The sequence below is a fragment of the Dunckerocampus dactyliophorus genome, chromosome 5 (genome assembly GCF_027744805.1).
Source record: "Dunckerocampus dactyliophorus isolate RoL2022-P2 chromosome 5, RoL_Ddac_1.1, whole genome shotgun sequence".
NCBI lineage: Eukaryota > Metazoa > Chordata > Actinopteri > Syngnathiformes > Syngnathidae > Dunckerocampus > Dunckerocampus dactyliophorus.
In genome coordinates, this window is record NC_072823.1 from 7141929 (window position 1) to 7162899 (window position 20971).

Consider the following 20971-nt stretch of genomic DNA (forward strand, 5'->3'; position numbering starts at 1 on the left):
TACATTTTGCTGATACCATCAAGCCGATATGGCAAAAGGAATCCTCACGTTTTGAACGACTAACCACTAACTCTTGTATCAAGACCAATAACATTCCAAAATACCTGAACTATGAATTTTTGCAGATAAAACCTTTTTTTTTCCCCAGCCCTATTTGTTTGTTAGCTCTCTAGCAGAACTACACAAACACCTTCATCAACTCACATGAACTTTTGTGGTTCCAGATAAAAGTTCATAACAATGGATACATTTTCCTTTATTTCTAATTCATTAATACATGAATTTGAATTCTCAGGAAATAGCAGGTGGTTGGTATTTATGAAGGTGTGCAAGTTGGTGCAGCTAGAAGAATTCTGCACATTAATTTGAGATCACTTCCCACTTCTTCTGTTGTGTTTGCACAGGCTGCCAGCTCAGAACACAGGGAATACGGCTGAGTAATTAAGAAACAAGGAAGAGTGTTGGTTGAACTGTGTCACTGGTACACTCCTGATGAAAACCTTAAGACCAGTTGAAAAATTGTAAGAATTTACATTTTCCATTGTTATTGTTGGATCTTAAAGAGGAGAGCTTCAAAATGCTAAAAGAAGAAATGGGAGTGAAACAAAAAACAATGAGGAAGCAATTTATTGCAAACAAGCATCAAAGTGAAATAGGCTGTTCATCAGCTGATCAAAAGTTTTAAGACCAGCTACAAAAAATCCGAAACCCCCTTAAAATAGAAATAAAATGTCAGTAATGAGTAGCTGCACCATTCTTGTTAATCAGCTGAAAAATTGGTTTGGGCATTCTTGATGCCAGTATTTCCAGTAAGCTAGTAGGAATGTTGCTCCGGGTGGTGAAGATGGCTTCACGGAGGACATTCATTGTCTGGAGCTGATGTTGATTTTTGTAAACTTTCCTCACCATCCATTCCCAAATGTTCTCATTTGGATTTAGATCAGGAGAACATGCAGGATGGTCCAAAAGAGTGAGCTTATTCCTCTGGAAGAAGTCCTTTTTCAGGTGGGCATTGTGACCCGCAGCTTTGTCCAATTGAAAAAGCCAGTATTTACCAAACAGACGAGGGCCTTCAATCATGAGGGATGCCCCCTGCAACATCTCCACATAGCCAGCTGCCGTTTGATGATTTTTGGGGGTTTACTGCTTAACTTTTTTGTTCCATAACCCTGAGGGTCTTTGAAGAAGTTTCAAATGACTGTCTTACTGCGACCAACCTCAGCAGCAATGGCACGCTGCAAAAGGACTTGCTTATGCAGCTCAACAATCCCAAAAGTTCAAAAAGAGAAAGCTTTTTTGTCTTTGCCGTCAAGAGATCATGACAGGGTGAATACCTGACACAACATCATATTCAATCCACAGTTTGCCTTTTAAAGGCTGTGCTCTTAAACTTCTGATCAGCTGATGAACACAATGAACACAACAGCTTATTTCACAATAAATTGCTTACTCAAAAAAATGTTTGTCTAACTTCCATTTCTTCTTTTTGCATTTTGGAGCTCTTTAACATCAAAGGGTCACTAACATGATTTTTCAACTTTGCTTAAATATGTTCTATATTGTTTGTAATTATGTTCTATGTTCGTTTTTTTTTTAGCAAACGTTGAATTAGTAAAAATTACATTTTTGTACGTGCCGTCTGCCATTTTGGGACTCTTGGTCAAAGGGCTCTTTTGTCCATATTACATACAAAGAAATTAGCACTTGCTTCATTCTCCTCACAACTGTAGCTCTACTCGTGGCTGCTCACAGCACCGTCCTGGGCCACGGCGGGTAGCTCACTCTGCATTATACTGTGTGGTTCTCTTGGCATCCACAGCTGCTCACACGTCACATGTGTCCGCTTACAACAACGCACTTTCCTCGGTGGCCACGGCGGTTGGCTATCGTACTTGCTTTGTTCAATGTAGTCTAAACCTTCGTCTTCTGGGAAAAAAAAAAACTTACAGTATCGCTCGGACACTGTGAACAGCCAGCGGCAACGCAACGTTTTGGCATGACTACTATTTTGACGAAAAATATACCGAAAGAATTCTGCTAAGATGAGAGCCGTCCCTACGCCGACGTCACTTCTGGAAACGCCCCCGTTCAGAGATGGCATCAGAAAAATTTCCCTAATTTAACGTTCGCTTTAAAAAAAACAAAAAACAACGTAGCACATAATTATAAACAATATAGAACATACTTAAGCAAAGTTGAAAAATCATGTCAGTGACCCTTTAAGATGAAGTACAGTTTTGTAATTTTTCCAACTCGTCTTAACATTGTGATCAGAAATGTACCACTGACACAGTTTAACCAACACAATTCCTTGTTCCTTACAGTAATTACTCAGCAATATTCCCTATGTTCTGAGCTGGCAGCCTGTGCAAACACAACATATGGTGCAGCATCAGCAGAAAGGGGGGGATCTTTACTGCATAAATGCATGAGTTGCTCACATGTAGTCTTGACGTGCACTAGGAAGCAGGGCACGGAGCCACGTTCCTCCTCACCGAGATCACTGCTATGCTCAGTTGTAGAGAAGCTACAGTATGATTTCAAACTACTGCATCACCTACCCTAAAAACATGCACGCGTATTTATTAGACAGTAAATATGTGAATGTCCTCATGACCATGAACAAGATTTTAGTAGGTCTGATAGAAACGTGGCTCGTGTGTCATCCACTAAAACAAGCTAATAAAAAAGAACATTAAGAGACGAGTCTGTTTTAGTTTGTACTTTGGGTTTCGGTAATTCTCCAAACATGACAACGGATGTTTCAGGCAAACGACTGCTTGGCTGCCCCCGATACAGTATTTCACAAGAAAAGAAACCAACCACTTCCTTCTAGAGAAGAAACCAGTGTGTCAGAAAGGGCAAGAGAAGCCTCATTCCTGACTAAGCCTGTGCCATCCCACTCCCAGGCATTCCACCACCATCTACCCCTCAATATCCATGTCTCACTGACCTACATTGACAGCTAGCATCCATACACAGCCTATGAGGAGATGGGATGTAAAGGAGAAATAGGACACCGTTTGGATTGCTGGAGTACCAATGGATGGTTGTTCAATCAGCTCAGTTAACTGAAGCATCGGAAGCTTCCATGAAAGAGGGTGAGTGCAGCGCCTGGGGGGTTGTAGGCTATTAAATCTCAATGGGATGTGAGGTGGAAGGCAGTCAGGGAGGTGGTGGAGGCTACAGCCCTACCATGAATACCCTCAGTGCTGCTCTGCCGCTTCCTGCATTCACTTCCCTGACAAAGAGCCACAATGGTGTCCTTTGCTGTCTTGGCGTGTTGACGCGGCTCTTGGCATTGCTCAGAGCCATGTGGGGGGTTGAAAGGATGTGTGTGTGTGTGTGTGTGTTGGGGGTTAGTTGGAAGCCAGTTTTAACACTGCACAGCCAGTCCGCACGTGCCGAGCCCGCGGTCTGCCAGTGGCCAAACAAAAGGGATGATGTCATGCTTAGCCAATAACAAAGGAGTCTGGCTCCGTCAGGCCCTCCTCTTGCACCCGGCTAGTTCCAGCTTTATCCAGCCATAGCATTAATCGCAAGCTTTATCCTCTTTACTGGGCGAAAGAGGGGGTGGGGGTGGGGGGATAATAACAAACCAGCACCACTACAGAGGGTTAGCAGAGAAAAAGGAATAAATTGTGAAGAAATGTTACGAGACAGACATGCTTTGAGGCGGGAGTGTCCAAAGTGAGGCTCTGGGTTGTTGGGCAACCGCAGCACATTCTAAAAATACAATTTAAGAAGAAAAAACTAGAAAAAAAAAAACAGCAAAAATGATTTTACAAGAATAAAGTCAAAATATTAAGAGAAAACAGTTGGAATCTAACGAGAAAAAGTTGTAATTTTACGAGAATAACGTAGTTTTGGAAAATTTGGTTGAGGCAAAAGATGTAATATTAGGGGAATAAAGTCTTAATATTATGGGAATAAAGTCGTAATATACGGAGAAGAACATTTACAAGAAGACAGTTGGGAAAAAAACAGCAAAATGGAAAAAACAGCTGTATAAGTCAAAATTACAAATGACAAAAAAGCTTATTTATGACGAAAGTTTAAATATTTAAAAAAAACATTTAAAATTGAAAAAATGGAGGGGAAAAGAGCAAAGTGTGAAGTTGATACTCATAGTAGGCTTCTCCACCTGTATCACAAAGCTAAGCAGCAGCTTCTTGGCATCCATCCATCCATCCATGCTTTACAAAATATCAAAGTGACCCTTGCAGCCTTTCGTTATACTGTACAGTATTTGGCCCTGCTGGAAAACATTTGAACACACCTGCTCTAAGGGTTTGCCCCGCATAGAGATAGACGCTCTAGAACTCCCACTTCCCCACCAACCTTTCTAAATTTGTAGACCACAGACATGTGATAACTCATCCTAAAATAAATAAAATAAATTTCCAGATATTTGGTGAGTGTTTCGTGTGTGTATGGTAGTGAGTCTCCATATAAGATACTGTATATAAGCATTGCAGGGCTTGTGTTGAGTGAATTGAGCTTGAAATGTGGACAGAGGCAGCATCGCAGCACCATCCATCCATTTTGTATGCTACTGTACTTCTCCTCCAATGAAATGCTTTGCTAAGACAAAATGTATTATGGGAAAATGTTACAATAGTAGTTTTTTTTCCCATTTTAAAGTTGTACTGGTACTTGTATTGTCATGAATGTACCCATTACTACATGGTCACGGCACGTATATAAAACCATGAAACCTTGTGGGAGGTGTTTTAATAGTGGTCTTTGTAGGCAGCATAGGCGTGTCCCATTAGGTGTAGTAATGAGCTGTCTCTTTTTATCTGTTTTTCTTTCTTTAGAATGCACAGAAAAGAGAGAGACATATATGATCATGTCTCATATAAGGATTGTGGATGTTGGGCATAATTCCAAAAAAGTGAAGTTTTCCTTTAAAGTACTGGAAGTGTTTTGTGTCATTACTGCCGTCTGGTGACCAGAATACTACATATCACTTGTACTTCAATATGTTTTGACCAGTAATAGACCATAGTCTACCACAAAACAGCAATCATTCATTAAGTCATAAATTTCTGAAAAAATGTGAAATAGCGAGGGAGCGATAATTGAACCGCGATATTGCGAGAGACGACTGTATTCTAATTTGAGATGCACCTGTACAGATGAACCCTGAGGAAAGTGTCATTCCACTGCCATTATGCTGTGTGCGTCAGTGTGTGGCTGCATGACGTTAACTGTGTTACTGGTTGAAGAATGCGCTAAAAATAGCTTTTGGAGAAAGAGCACAACCAAGCAGGAAGAATTTCATGCCATAACCCCAGCTTTGTTGTCATCCTGTCATGTAATATTGTAGGGTGATGTACATGAGGGCACAAAACCATCCCAAACACAAGCAGCACCAACACCAACCCCCTCCCTGCTTAGGTTTCCCCTCGCAGACTTTCTTGAGTTTCACACAGCGACTAAAAATACAGGAGTCATCGTGCCACGGTCGGACAGGACATGGAAAAAAAGGCTGTCATATTCAGAAGAGAAGCCATGGAAAACGGGAGGATCCAATTTCAAGGCCACTGAAAAGCAACAAACCTACAGTACTCGCGCGCCTGTCCACCAAATATAGCACCTATTGATGTGGGCTACAACTGATGCTCCTGAGGTGCTGGGATCATCATGCTGTGGAGGTGTCATCACGTCTCTGACTTCCCTCGGGGTACTTAAGCAGGGTAAATATTTGCAGACAGGAGGATCTTTGGTTTAGTTTGGGTTTAGGTCGAACGACACTGATGTGTTGCATATGTTGCCATACCGCATGAATCATCTGTATTCAATACATTCTAAATATCAATACTCTTAAAAAAAAACAAACCTCAAGACATGCAGCTCTGTGTGAAAGAACACTGCATTATGTAGGAATCTGCCATCTTCGTTGGCCGTGCTAAGCTAGTAGGTACTCACCTTTATTTTGCCATTGGGCTGCAGCAGCTCTGTGACAGACACCTTGTCCTGCTGCAGTCGCCTCTTGACGAGCTTGGAGCAGCAAACATTGACTGCGCCCTGCACGTGGGATGCATTGTACTCAGAAAACGTCCTGCTGTCAATCACCAGCAGGCGGCCTGTTCCTCTCTGGATGAGGCTTGCCAGGCGCTTGATGTCCATGGCGCTTCGCTTAGTTGGCCCTTTCTCCCCTGCCATAATGTCGGAGTCTTAGTCTCTGGGTCAAAGATAGAAGAGTGGAGATGAGGAGAGGCACGGGAGGAGGAAGAGATGGGGAAGAGGTGGCCAGCTCAGAGCGTGAGGGGTTCCACGGGGGCAGGTGTTGATAGATTCATGGCGCCTGAGGAAGTAGAAAAAAAGAACATTTATAAACGGACACTGAAAATGGAAAAAAATACATTTTATTTAAATGGCATCATTCACAGATGTCCAAAGTGCGGCCCGGGGCCACTGGCGGAGTACGGCTGTTTTTTTATTGGCCAGAGACAAATTCTAAAAATATAATTTAACAAGAAAACTTAAAGAAAAAAAAAACAGCAAAAATGGAACAATCAGCAGTAATTTTCCAATAATCAAAATATTAAGAGAAAAAAACTTGTAATCCAATGAGAAAGTCATAACATTGTAATATTATGAAGAAAAATACATCATTTTAGAACCATAAAGTTCTAATATTATGAGAAACACAACAAAATAAAGTTGTAATTTTTGGAAAATTGGGTTAAGAAAAACGTATTTATAATATTATGGTAATAAGGTCAAAATATTGTGGGAATAAAGTCATAATTACAAGGAAAGGTAAAGTAGTTGGGAAAAAAAGAAAAAGAAACAGCTGTAATTTTAGGGGAATAAAGTCAAAATATTAAGAGAAAAAAAGGCAATTTTTAGTAAATAAACTAAAACTAAAGTTCACATTTATTAAAAATGAGGTTGGGGAAAAGAGAATTATGGGAATAAAGAAGAAGAAAATTTACAAACATTATTTAAGAAGAAAGTTTCAATATTCAGAAAATTTAAAAAACAACAGCAAAAATAGGGAAAAGAAGCAAAGCTGATACTAAGAATAGGCTTTTTCACCGATATTACAAAGCTGAAATGCAGTTTTTTCTTGAAATATATACAGGGTGGGCCAATAAAAGTTTTTGAAATGAGAACTTATTCAAAAATGTTATTTACAGATTTGTAACAGAAACATCAAATTAACATTTGATACTAAAGGTTTCCCACTTTGTCTCGTTTTCTACATGTTCAATCCATGCTCCTCTTCTGTGGATTACATCTGCAACACGCACATTGAAGTTTGTGATGACATTGACACACATTCTGTGGGGATACCTGAAGGAGAGTGTGTACTGCAACAACCCACAGACCATTGAGACCCTGAAGACCAACATCCATCCATCCATTTTCTATGCCGCTTCTCCTCATTAGGGGGGGGTATGCTGGAGCCTATCACAGCTGATTTCGGGCGACAGGCAGGATACATCCTGGACTGGTCACAGCCAATCGCAAGGCACAGATAGACAAACAACCATTCACACTCACATTCATACCGATGGACAATTTTGATTCAAACCCAGGTCTTCCCAATGTCCTGACTGTGACTGTGTGGCCAACATGCTAACCTAGTGACCACCGTGCAGCCCTGAAGACCAACATCCATTAGGAAATTTAAAGAATCCCTCTTGAGATGTCTTGCAATGTCATCACAAATGTCAATGTGCGTGTTGGAGCTGTAATCCACAGACGAGGAGCGTAGATTGAACATGTCATCAATTACTGAACTGTGTCGAAAACAAGAGACAAAGTGGGAAACCTTTGGTAATGAATGTTAATTTGATGTTTCTGTTGCAAATCTGTAAATACAATTTTTTAATAAGTTCTCATTTCAAAAACTTGTGTATGATTAAAAAGTGGTAACATTTTATTGGCCCACCCCGTATAACTTCTTAGCATATCTACATGTGTTGCTTTACAAAATATCAAAGTGGCAAAGTTGCACCTTTTCATCTTTAACTATGTGGCCCTGGCTGTAAAAAGTTTGGACATGACCGTGTACTTGCACATTGTAAAGCACAATTTACAGCACAATTTACAATACTATCAGTTATCTTGGGAGCTCAAAAAAAATCATGATAAACACAAGTGCACAAATAAAAAAAAAAAGGGTGTGCGTGTGTGTGTGTGTTTGTTGTTGATCGACTCTACGGCAGATCATGAAACAGGAAACGGAGAGAGTGAGATAAATTAAGCTGGGGGAATTCGGAGAGCAGGTCTGGACATGAAGGAATAGCCAGTGTGGTGTGTGGTGTGTGTGTGTGTGTGTGTGTGTGTGTGGATGTTCAACTGTACATAAACTTGATGGACTGCCTCTTTCAGTCTGTCAGACAAATCGCTTCTCCCTGCTCACGTTCACCACAGCAATTGTGGCGTAAAGATTGTGGCGATGTATGTAGGGTAGGGGTGTCCAAACTTTTTCTCCTGAGGGCCACAAAGTCAGAAATGAAAGGCTGCAACTTTGCCACTTTGGTTTTGGTAATGTGCTAAGAAGTTAGATATATTTTCAAGAAAAAACTGCATCTCATCTTTGTGATATAGGTGAAAAAGCCTATTATTAACATCAACTTCCCCATTTTTGCTGTTGTTTTTTATTTTAAAATGTTTCGAATATTTCAAATTTCTTCTTAAATAATTCTTGGAAATATACTTGTCAAAATATTATGAGTTTATTCCCACAATATTCTAACTTTCCCTGACCTAATTTTCCATAAATGACAGCTGTATTTGTTTTTTTGTTCCTCAGAATACTACGACTTTTAAAAAATAACATTTTTCCTCATATTATTATGAGTGTATTCTTGTAAAACTGCACCTTTTTTACTCGTTAGAATACGACTTTTTTCTCTGAATATTTTGACAGTATTCTCGTAAAATTCCAGTTGTTTTTGTCCTTTCTGCTGTTATTTCATTTGTCAACTATTTTAATTTTCTCCTTGTAAATTTTCTTCAAACAATTATGACTTTATTCCCATAATATTTTGGCTTTATCCCCATAATATTATAACTTTTCCCCAACCTAATTCAAAATACTCCAACTTGATTTTCTTTTGTTTTGTCTAATATTACGACTTAAAAAACACATTGTTTCTTTAATATTTTACCGTTATGCTACCAAAATGTTATTTTTCCTATATTACAACTTTATTCTCATAAAAACATAGTTATTTTTTTTTTGTATTTTGACTTTATTGCTGATTAGTCCATTTTTGCTGTTGTATTTTTTTTACTTAAATTATATTTTTACCATGTGCTGCAGGCTGCAAATGGCCTCCGATTTCAACTTTAAAAAAAATTACAACTCAACTCAACTCAAATTACAACTTAAAAAAAAATTATTTAATACTTCAACTTTATGCTACTAAAATGATCATTTTTCCTCATAATATTATGACGTTCTCCTAAAATGATGACATTTTCTCATTAGATTACAACATTTTTCTCTTCACATTTTGACTTTATTCTTGTAAAATGACTGCTGATTTTTCCATTTTTACTGCTGTTGTTTTTTTTTATTATTTTTCGGTTTCTTGTTAAATGACAGTTTTAGAATGTGCTGCTGGCCAATGATAAAAAACAGCCAGGGGCGGCAAATGGCCCAGGACCGCACATTGGACACCACTGGTGTCGGGGGAATGCGAGGGTACGCTAGGCTGCACGGGCCCATCAAGATTTGGTGTACTATTTGCTTGACAAAAAATATCAGTACAGGTTAACGGGCGCTCCCTTGATTACCATGTGCCAGGCGACAAGCGAGAAGGTCAGTGTGAATGCATTGTTGTTTTATTCATTCACAGGCACATCGGGTCATGAAAAATGGATGGGCCTCCTCTCATTTACCCTGAAGCCTAAATGGAAGTTTAAACCTCAGGTGAAAAGGGAGAGTAATGTGAGGAAGAGGAGTGCAAACAGGAAGAGAAGGGGAACATTTCTTATATACTGTCAGGGCAATTTAGCAAACTGCATGACACTTCATATAAAAAGCTCATGTAAAAAGGTCAGGGAGTGAGTAACAAATGCACTGTCATCGCGTTACGATGTATACATAAAATACTCAGAAAGAAACCTCAAAATTCAAATGCCTCTCTGGAAAAATCGCACAAAGCTTAAGCCAGTGGTGTCCAAAGAACAGCCCGGGGTCCATTTGCGGCCAGTGGCACATTCTAAAAATGTAATTTAAGGAAATTAAAAAAATAAAAACCCACAACATCACCAAAAATAGAATAATCAGCAAAAAAAAAAAAAATGTCAAAGTATTAAAATAAAAAAAGAAAATGTAATTTTCATTTTTAAAAAAAACAACGTAATTTTATGAAGAAAAACAACATTTTAGTAGTATAAATTAAAAATTTTTTTAATAATATGAAAAACAAAAAAAAATTTTATTTTTGGAAAATTTGGAAAAAAGTTATAATCTTACGAGAATAAAGTCAAAATATTATGGGAATAAAGTCATAATTATGGGAAGAAAATTTACTAGAAGAAAGTTGAAATAGTTGGAAAATTAAAAAAAAAAAAACAGCAGAAATTAAGAAAAAACAGCTGTCATTTTACGAGAATAAAGCCAAAATATTAAGAGAAAAAAGTTGCATTTTGACCAGAAAAAAGTCACAATTTTTCAAGAATAAACACGTAATATTATGACAAAAAATAATGTCATTTTAGTAGCTTACAGTTGAAATATTAAGAAAAAAATACCTTGTCCACCCTTTCACAGTAAACAAGTTTGCTTAGAGCAGGGGTGTCCAAAGTGCTGCCCAGGGGCCATTTGTGGTCCTCCACGCATTTGAAAATAGTTACAATAGTTATAATAGTTACAAGACTAAAGTCAAAATAGTAAGACAAAAAAGCTGTAATCTAACAAAAAAATATTCATTTTATTAAGATAACAATGCTATGAGAAAAAATAACATTTTAGTAGCACAAAGTTAAAATATTGAAAAAAAAAAAAAGATTCTTCGAGTCGTAATATAACAAGAAAGACACAAAATTGTCAATTTTGGAGAATTAGATGCAGAAAAACTTATTTTACAAGAATTATGGGAATAAAGTCATAATATTACAAAAACAAAATTTACAAAAACAAAGGAAAATGTAAAAAAATAAAAATAAAAAAACAGCAGAAATGAAGAAAAAAAATAGTTGTAATTTGACAATTACAATTTAAAAAGTCGTATTCTAATGCGAAAAAAGTCACAATTTTATGAGAATAAACTCATCTGAAATATTAAAGAAAAAAAAAAATTTTTTAACAATATTTTTTTATATTATGCGGGAACAAAACAAAATAATGTTTGTTTTTTTGGAAAATTAGGTTGGGGAAAAAAATTGTAATAAAGCCAAAATATTATGAGAAGAAAATTTACAAACAATGGAAAACGTTTGGACACCCTTGGATTATGTTCTACTTCAGCGCTCACAGAAACATGCAAAAAATGTCTTCTGATGAGTGGCAGCCTGCCAGGATGAGGCGATGCAAGCATCAAATAAGGCGGCGAGAAGTGAACTACAGCACGGACGGACAGCACAGAAACGACATGGATACTGCCAATGCACATATGTTATAGCGATCTATGCCGCAGCAAATGCTGTGCATTGCAATTCCAATCCCCTTGCAAATACAATCCACCGATACAATGTCTTTTTCAGCAAACTGACTGATGCAACAAGCATGGCTGAATGCATAGCTTTTTGTATGTCTTACTGAAGAGCCATTACACACACCCTAAACAGCTCCTGCCACATTACGACCTGACCATCACCTGTCATAGCATACCTGAAATGACGCAGGGCTGAGCCAAGCAGCTTGTTGATTTTCCGGTTTCCCTACTGCCAAGCACAACGTCTGATGCTGCGTCAGCCTAATGGCGACTGCTGCGCACCCTCCCTATTTCCAAGTTCCCTCCTGGAGACTCTGCCGCCTCCCTCCATCACTCTCTTCTTCGCGTTTGTACAGAAAACAGGGATGGGAGGAGTGTGGAGCTTTACGGGAGCGAGGGAGACTCATCTCATAACATTGCTAATATGGCGCTATGATGTCTGTTTGGAGGAGCCCCGGGAAAGATGTGGGAGGGAGTAATGATGGATGAGCCCAAAGTCAGCCTGCTTACTCAGCATGGCAACTGCAACACATCTTTCGTCCTCCATCTTGAATCCTTGAGGGAGAAAAAGATCAAATGAAAACAAACGCGAGCAAGGAGCTCGACTGAGTGGAAGAAAACCCGCTGAGGCAAGATGGAGCAGGATGGGAGTTTGCAGGCCATGAGCAGATTCCGCTGTTGCCATAGCGACAGTCCAGCTGGGGTGATGAAAGGGCACAGGGAAGGTGGTGATGTGATGGGATTGTACTCGCACTGACGCAAGATGAGGATCAAGAGGAGAGGCAGTCTCAAACTGACACTGCTACATCCTCTCTTTAACTCAGGGGTGTCCAAACTTTTTCCACTGAGGGCAACAAAGTGAAAAATGAAAGGCTACAACTTTGCCACTTTGATATTTTGTAATGAAGTTATATATATATATATATATATATATATATATTTCAGAAAAATACTGCATCTCAGCTTTGTGATACAGGTAAAAAAAAAAAAAAAAAAAGCTTCAACTTCGATCTTTTCTTTCCCCATTTTTACTGTTGGTTTTTTTTTTTTCAAATATTTCAACTTTCTTCACACATCATTTTCTTTTCTTAATATTTTCACTTTAATCCCAAAACAAATTACTTTGTTTTGTTTGTTTTGTGTAATATTACGACTTTTCGGCCGCACGGTGGCCGAGTGGTTAGCATGTTGGCCACACAGTCAGGGGATCGGGAAAACCTGGGTTCTAATCTCCGTTGGCATCTCTGTGTGGAGTTTGCATGTTCTCCCCGTGTGTGCGTGGGTTTTCCCCGGGTACTCCAGTTTCCTCCCACATTCCAAAAACATGCATGTTAGGTTAATTGGCGACTAAATAGTCCATAAGTATGAATGTGAGTGTGAATGGTTGTTTGTCTATATGTGCCCTGCCATTGACTGGCGACCAGTCCAGGGTGTACCCCGCTTCTTGCCCTAAGTCAGCTGGAATAGGCTCCAGCATACCCCCCGCGACCCTAATTAGGATAAGCGGCAGAGAAAATTATTTCCCTCCCAAAAAATCGTCTTAAATATTTCAACTTTAAGCTACTAAAATATTTTTTTTTCTCATAATATTACAAGTTTATTCAAGTAGAAATTGCGGCTTGTTTTTTTCCCCTCTTGATATTTTGACTTTATTCTTGTAAAATTACAGCGGTTTTGTTCCATTTCTGCTGTTGTTATTTTTAAAATGTTCCAACTATTTTCTTGTAAATTTTCTTCTCGTAATTCTGATTTTACTGCCATAATAGTTTTACTTTATTCCAATAATATTTTAAACTTTGGCCGCAACCTAATTTTCCAAAAATTACAGCTTTATTTGTTGTTTTGTGTGTTTCTAATAATACTGGGACTTTAAAAAAACAACATACTTTTTCTTTAATATTCAACTTTATGCTACTAAAATGACGTTATTTTCGTCAAAATATTAGGACGTTATTCTCGTAAAATTACTTTTTCCAAATGTTTTCTGTTTTTATTTTGACTTTATTAAATAAAATTGCTGCAGATATTTCCGTTTTTGCTGTTTTTTTTTAGTTTTATTTACATATATATTTCCTTGTTAGGGAATACCTAAACTTCCCTACAAAACTGCCCGACTGAGCTTCTTCATCAAAAGCATCCAAGCGCTTTAGCACCTGGGGACAGTTGGTATTTTGCATAAAATGGATGTTTCAATTCCTAAATTGATAACACTGTCATTGTCCTAATACTTCCGACCTAAGAAAACATGGAAAATTGTCACAAAACGAAGGCCAATGCAAAGAAAACAACTAGAGGGCAGCCAACGCTGATGTAATACCATCCCGGTCATTCATTAACTCATGCAGAACATCTCCTGCAGCCAGTCTGTTGGATGACGTTAGCAGGCTCTTTGTTTCACAATATGAGACGTGGGAGTTGCGTCCACTTGGTCTTTTACTCTGAAACAAAGTGCTGCATGCGTGCATGCGCTCTGAACACAGTCATGTTTGCAGTAGTATGTTTTTTTTCTTTCTGCAAAACCTTTATACTCGTCGGACACTTGCCCCGTCTAATATGTGGGCATTTGCAGACACCATTAAGCTGTATTAATTGAACAATATGCTTATTATTGTGGCTGTGGCTTAACTGTACTGCATCATACTTAATTGCAGCGGTGTCCATATGTTTTTCCAGCGAGGGCTACTGTACATTGTGAAAAATAAAAGGACGCAAGGGCCACTTTGATATTTTGTAAAGATATGCTAAGAAATTCTAATATTTGAAGAAATCTCAGCTTTGTCATATGGGTGAAAAAGCCCATTATTAGTTTTAACTTCGCTCTTTGCTCTTTTTTCCCTTTTTGAAATTTTCAAAATATTTCAGATTTCTTATTAATAATCTCGGTGCATTTACCTCACAAAATATTATGACTTTATTCCCATAATATAACTTGTTCCCCAAACCTGATCTCCCAAAAAACCCTTTCTTCGCCATTTTGTTTCTTTCCTATGTTTTCTTTAATATTTCAACTCTACGCTACCCAAATGATATATTTCCTCATAACGTTACGAGGTGATTCTCAGAAAATTGCGCCTTTTTTGCCTCATTAGAATACTATTTTTTTCTTGTGATATTTTCACCTAATACTCATAAAAAAAAATATTTTTCATTTCTGCTGGGTTTTTGTTTTTTTTTACATTTTTAAACAATTTTAACTTTCTTCTTGTAATTATGACTTTATATCCATAATATTTTGACCTTATTCTGATAATATATATTTTTTTCCTCCCAACATATTTTTTTTGTTTTGTTGTTATTATTTCATCTTTATGCTACTAAAATGGCATTTTTTTTCCCTCAAAAATTTTACAACGTATTTCTCGTAAAATTACAACTTTTCCTCGATAGATAGAGATTTCTCTCTATAGATACACACACAGTATACAAAGCAGTTGTATTGGATCTCTTGTGCATTGTGCTTATGAGTCAATGTTTCTTCAACCAATTATTATCTTCCCTCATCCTCAAGACATTTAAGTGGCCTTTCTCGTTTTGCTCCGTCGTAGCATAACCTGCAAAAAGGCCAGCCGAAAGCCAAAAATGGTAACGGTTTAGTTAATTTTTTAACATGCATACAAGGAAGGAATCCTACCCAGTCTACATGTCACGCCAATTACTAATAATTTGTTACCTTCCTGTGTTCAGTATGTACCAGTTTACCATTTTCTTTAACAATAAAAGAAAAGGATAAAGATGTGTAAGACAAGAGTTTGTGAAATGATGCACCTGAAATTAATACATTGACAATTCAGAAGCGGCAGCTTGAAAACTGCAGATGCACGGTAAAGTACTTGAATGTTTGGATTCCTCAGCCACATAGCTGAACTATGATCCCAATTTGAATGACACCAGCCTCTTACTGTATGTTTATTCTTGTTCCTTCTGCAAGAGTCACCACAAAGCAATACAATCGCTGCCACAAAGAAACATGTACCTGTGCAACTACTAAATGAAAAGCTGAAAATACAAAAAAACATTTACATATACAGTATTTCAGGCTGACCCAGGTGATACTTAGGGAATGGATGTACTGTACATGTGTGTATTATTCTACAGCAATCATCAGGCTCATATTGGATATGGATATTGATTTACAATGTATCTATCGTACACCTTTGGACATACTATACAGCAATCCCCTTTCAGAATATGCAGCATTTCGACACACACAGAAATAAATGGAATTGTCAACATTGAACGAATGCAATCGGCATTTTCTGTATATATGAATTAAACAAATAATCACTGACTGCCTGTTTATAATTCTTCTTATTGTCCATCTACAAAAGGCTTTGTTTGATAAGAGTGTGAACCTGCAGTGTATTGTGACGCGTGGATCTGTCCACATGCAAAACACACTCCATTGCCCCGACAGCACCGTCTGTTGCAAATCATTAGCGAGATATCAAATAGCAAAACATAGAACCTTACCTTCAAATTGTCCAGTATTAATGGGAACAATTCTTTCCACAAATAGACGAGGCGATAACTTAAGCGTGTTTAATTCCCACCGAAGGAGACGCGCGCGCGCACTTCCAGGCGAGGTGGGAGGGGGGCGGGGAGAGGGGTTAGAATAGGATAAGAGCAGCTAGCTTCCACGGCTAACTGCTGCTAGCGTCGCGGGGAGCGACACACGCGCACGCTGACCTACCTTGAGCTCCTGTCTGCTTTTTTTGCAGTCATTTAAGTGGCCTCCCTGTCATGGCGGACACCGGCGGTGTTCTCATGAGTACGGCCGCCGCCGGGGCTGGCTGTGTCGCAGGGTACAGCACAGCTGACACGGGCTGACAGCGCCAGGAGCAAGCGGCTAAACGCATGAAGCAAAATGAAAAAGAAACGACTAGTTCAGTTAGTGAGTGTCGTACTAGCTATGTCGCCAAGAGGTGTGTGTGCGTTGGTAAAGGGGGTGGGGGTGGTAACAAAAGGTACACTTTAGCACTTTCATCCACTAACGCGATGAGGTCATGGTTTAGGAGCCGGAGAGAAAGAAGAAAAAAATAGGAAAATATGAGGTTTACGTCACCTCCAGCCAATCAGCGCTCGCCGCTCGGGGGTTGAATGACGTCAGGATGTGGTAGCCGGATTAAAGGGCCTGCCCGACTTCTTTTTTTTTTAAAGGAGACACGCTCAAGTGTGACGACTGTCATGTCATATAATGATAAAGGATCAAAGCCAGATAAAAGACAATGCTCATAAAATGACATTGCATATCAGTGTTCTATTTTACTTTTACACGTGACGAGTCACCTTATAAAACCTTATAATTTCTGATGTATTATCTTTTAATAAATGATGCATCAACTTAATGCGTAACTTTTACTGCTGATATAAAGATTTATTTGTTTTAAAGATGCTTAACAAAATTAGATTTAAAAACATCCAATTTTTACACTTAATAATAATCATTAATAATAACAATAATTCAACATATCCAAAAAGGTGGAGGAAGAGGCAGATCTTATTTAATCCTACCCCTTCTCCATTTCTCAACAATTACTGTGTTTAAAATGTTGACATGCTGTCGTCCCTCGTTTATTGCAGTTAATTGGTTCTAGACCTGATAGTGATACATGAATTCTTTCAAAGATTCCTTATTTATAAAGTCTGGACATTGCATTATTGGAGCGCGTTATTACCTGAATTCCCCGCACCCAGAAGCAACAAGGACGAGACGTAACTGTCGCTACAGGGATATTGTCAAAGTTAAAGCATAGAAAAACAGTGATGGAGTGAAGCTGCGGAATTCGAACCGCGATGTGGCGAGGGAAGACCGCATTACCATTTTTAAGGAAAAGAAAAGAATCAAGAATGCGTAATAATAGTCGCTTATTCAACAACGCAAGAAAACGGGCAAAAAAAAGAAGAAAACAAAACGAACTGGAAAAAACATAATAAAATAAAACAGCCTTAAAAATAAAATACTAAATAAATAAATAAACAGAAATAAATGTAGGAACCCATACATATCCATCACTGTGGCTGAGGTCAGTAATAAAGCTCCAGAGGTGGATGAGTTTCACCCTGAATTTCTCAAGGTTCTGGATGTTGTGTGACTGTCTTGGATGACACTTCTTTTCAATATATAAATCGGGAACAGTACCTCTGGATTGGCAGAGCAGGGTGGTGGTCCCCCTTTTCAAGGAGAGTGACCGGAGGGTGTGTTCCAACAGGTGAATCGCACTCCTCAGCCTCAGCAGGGGTGCAGGGTGGTTTACCCGGGGAAAACCCACGCACGGGGAGATCATGCAAAGTCTATACAGAGATGCCCAGAGGGAGATGCGAAATACACCAGATCTTTCAGGTCTCTTGACTGTGTGGCCAACATGCTAACCGCTAGGCCACCGTTCCATGATGCAGTATGACAGTCATTTGAAACTTCTTCAAAGATCCTGAGGGTTATAGAACAAAAAAGTCAAGTTGAAGACTGAAAAAAATGTCACCGGTCCTGTGCCAGAGGATCTCATTGACTGGTTGACGGACGGAGGACTGGTTGACGATGGAGTCTACTACGTAGGGCCCCATGAATCTCGGCGCCATCTTCCTGGATGTCCCCGACAGGGGTAGGTTCCGAGATGAAAGCCAGACCTCCTGGCCCGGGTGGTAGGTGGGTGCAGGGAAGCGATGCCGGTCGGCCATTTCCTTGTTGCGCTCAGTTGTGCGGGACAAGGCGGCGCGGGTTTCCCTCCAGATGTGGCGAGCCCGCCAGAGGTGCAGGTGAACGGCGGGTATGGCGACCTTGGCCTCTTGGGAGGGGAAAAGCGGGAGCTGGTAACCGAAAGCCACTTTGAAAGGAGACATACCTGTGGCCGAGCTGACAAGGGAGTTGTGGGTGTATTCGACCCAGGGGAGGTGTGCCGACCAGGAGGAGGGATGGCGGTGGCACGCACGTTGCCTCTAGGTCTTGGTTAGCCCGTTCTGTCTGGCCATTGGACTGCAGATGATAACCGGATGTGAGGCTGACCCTGGCCCCCAGGGCCTTGCAGAAGCTCCAAACTCGTGAGGAAAACTGGGGTCCTCTGTCAGAAACCACGTCCACCGGGATTCCGTGGAGGCGGAAAACAGGCTTTACCAGGAGGTGAGCAGTCTCTAGTGAGGAAGGTAGCTTGGGTAGGGCGGCAAGGTGAATCATTTTATAAAAACGGTCGACGATGTTTAAGATGACGGAGTTACCAGAGGAGGGGGGTAACCCCATAACGAAGTCCAGGGAGATGTGGGACCAGGGTCGTGACGTTACTGGGAGTGGCTGGAGGAGACATGCTGGTGGTTGGTGGGATGACTTGTTCCTGGCGCAGACAGAGCAGGCTGCCACATACTTGATATTCGCGGACATCGCTGGCCACCAAAACCTCTGAGCCACCAGGAATTGCGTACGTCGAGCCCCTGGGTGGCGGGTGATCTTCGCCCCGTGGGCCCACTGTAACACCTCAGAACGTAGGTTAGGAGGAACAAAGAGTCTACCTTGAGGACACCCCCTCGGTGCCTCGACGCCGGCTGTGGCTCTAGTCACTCATCTCTCAACCTCCCACTGGGCCGCCCCCAACACCCTGGCCACAGGTACGATGGGCTCCGGCTGCTTGTCGGCCTCTGTAGGGGAGAAGATCTTTGATAGAGCGTCCGGCTTGGTAGTCCGCGTGAATTGAGTGAGGAATAGTGACCAGCGTGCTTGGCGGGGATTTAGCCTCTGAGCTGAGCGTATGTATGACAAGTTCTTGTGGTCGGTGTAGACCACGAATGGCTGGACCGCGCCATCCAGCCAATGCCTCCATTCCCGCAGTGCCAGCACGATGGCCAGCAGCTCTCGATTCCCCACGTCGTAGTTGCGTTGGGCTGGTGTGAGGTGGCGCGAGAAGAATGCGCACGGGTGCAGCCTTTGGTCGACCGGGGACCTCTGGGAGAGGACGGCGCCCACTCCTGTATCCGATGCTTCCACCTCGACTATGAACTGCAAAGAAGGATCAGGGTGAGTTAGAACGGGCGCGGATGTGAATAACGACTTTAATTTAGCAAAGGCCCTCTCCGCCTCCGGGGTCCATACGAATAGCACTTTCACTGATGTCAGCCTCGTCTGAGGTTCCGCCTTGATACTGAAGTCGCGGATGAACCTACGGTAAAAATTAGCAAACCCTAGGAACCTCTGCAAGTGCTGTCTTGTTGTAGGAGAAGGCCAATCGACCACCCTCTGCACTTTGGCGGGATCAGCTCGTAGCTTGTCCTTCTCCACAATAAACCCCAAAAATGTGACGGAGGCGAAGTGGAACTCGCATTTTTCAGCTTTGATGAATAACCGATTCTCAAGTAGTCATTGGAGGACCAGGCGGACGTGGCATACGTGTTCCTGGAGAGAGCGAGAGAATATTAAAATATCATCCAGGTAGACAAAGCTAAATAGGCCGAGCATGTCCCTGAGCACATCATTCAGCAGACGCCGAAACACAGCTGGGGCGTTTGTAAGACCAAAGGGCATCACTAGATATTCATAGTGGCCTAACAGAGTGTCGAATGCCGTTTTCCACTCATCCCCCTCCTTGATGCGAACCAGGTGGTACGCGTTACGTAAATCAAGCTTAGTGAAAAAGGTAGCGGCATGCAGGGATGAAAACGCCAATTCCATCAGCGGCAGCGGATACTTGTTCTTAAATGTGATTTCATTAAGAGCCCAATATTCTATGCAGGGACGGAGCGACCCGTCCTTCCTAGCTACAAAGAAAAAACCCGCCCCAAGGGGGGGACGAGGAAGGGCGGATGAGGCCTGCAGCTAACGGCGCGGTGAGATAGTCCTTCAGCGCCTCCTGTTCGGGACTGGAAACATTATAGACAGCCTATTTCACTTTATTGTATACCTAATAACTTCTTAATGTACACCTAATAACTTCTTAATGTACACCTAATAACTGGTTGGGCCACCCTTAGCAGCAACAACTGCAACAAAGACTTTGTGATAAGTTGCAGTGAGTCTCTTACAGCACTGTGAAGGAATTTTGGCCCACTCATCTTTGCAGAATTGTTGTAATTCAGTCACATTTGAGGGTTTTCCAGCATGTACAGCCTTTCTAAATTCAGGCCACAGCATCTCAGTGGGACTCATGTCAGAACTTTGACTAGACCACTTCAAAGTCTTCATTTTGTTTATCTTCAGCCATTCAGAGGTGGACTTGCTTTTGTGTGTTGGATCATTGTAGATCATTGCAGAACCCAAGTTACCCAAGTTGGTTTCAGCTTGAGGTCATGAACAGATGGCCGGACATTCTCCTCCAGGATTTTTTGGTAGACAGCAGAATTCATGGTTCCATTTATCACAGCAA

General features: G+C 40.6%; 1 protein-coding gene across 3 annotated transcripts in view; it reads right to left on the bottom strand.

Moving 5' to 3' along the window:
* The window catches only part of dusp8a (dual specificity phosphatase 8a), a 60652-nt gene extending 44014 nt beyond the window's left edge, over positions 1-16638 (bottom strand). The window contains exons 1-2 of one of the 3 annotated variants that reach the window (XM_054775671.1): positions 16321-16638; positions 5935-6313 (exon numbers count right to left, since the gene is read on the bottom strand). In XM_054775671.1, the coding sequence (XP_054631646.1) occupies positions 5935-6171 (237 nt within the window). In that variant the 5' untranslated portion in view covers positions 6172-6313; positions 16321-16638. Of the gene's footprint in view, positions 1-5934; positions 6314-11806; positions 12217-16100; positions 16272-16320 lie in introns of those variants that run through there. The other 2 variants (XM_054775670.1, XM_054775672.1) reach the window with 2 other exon arrangements.
* Positions 16639-20971: the final 4333 nt, after the last annotated feature.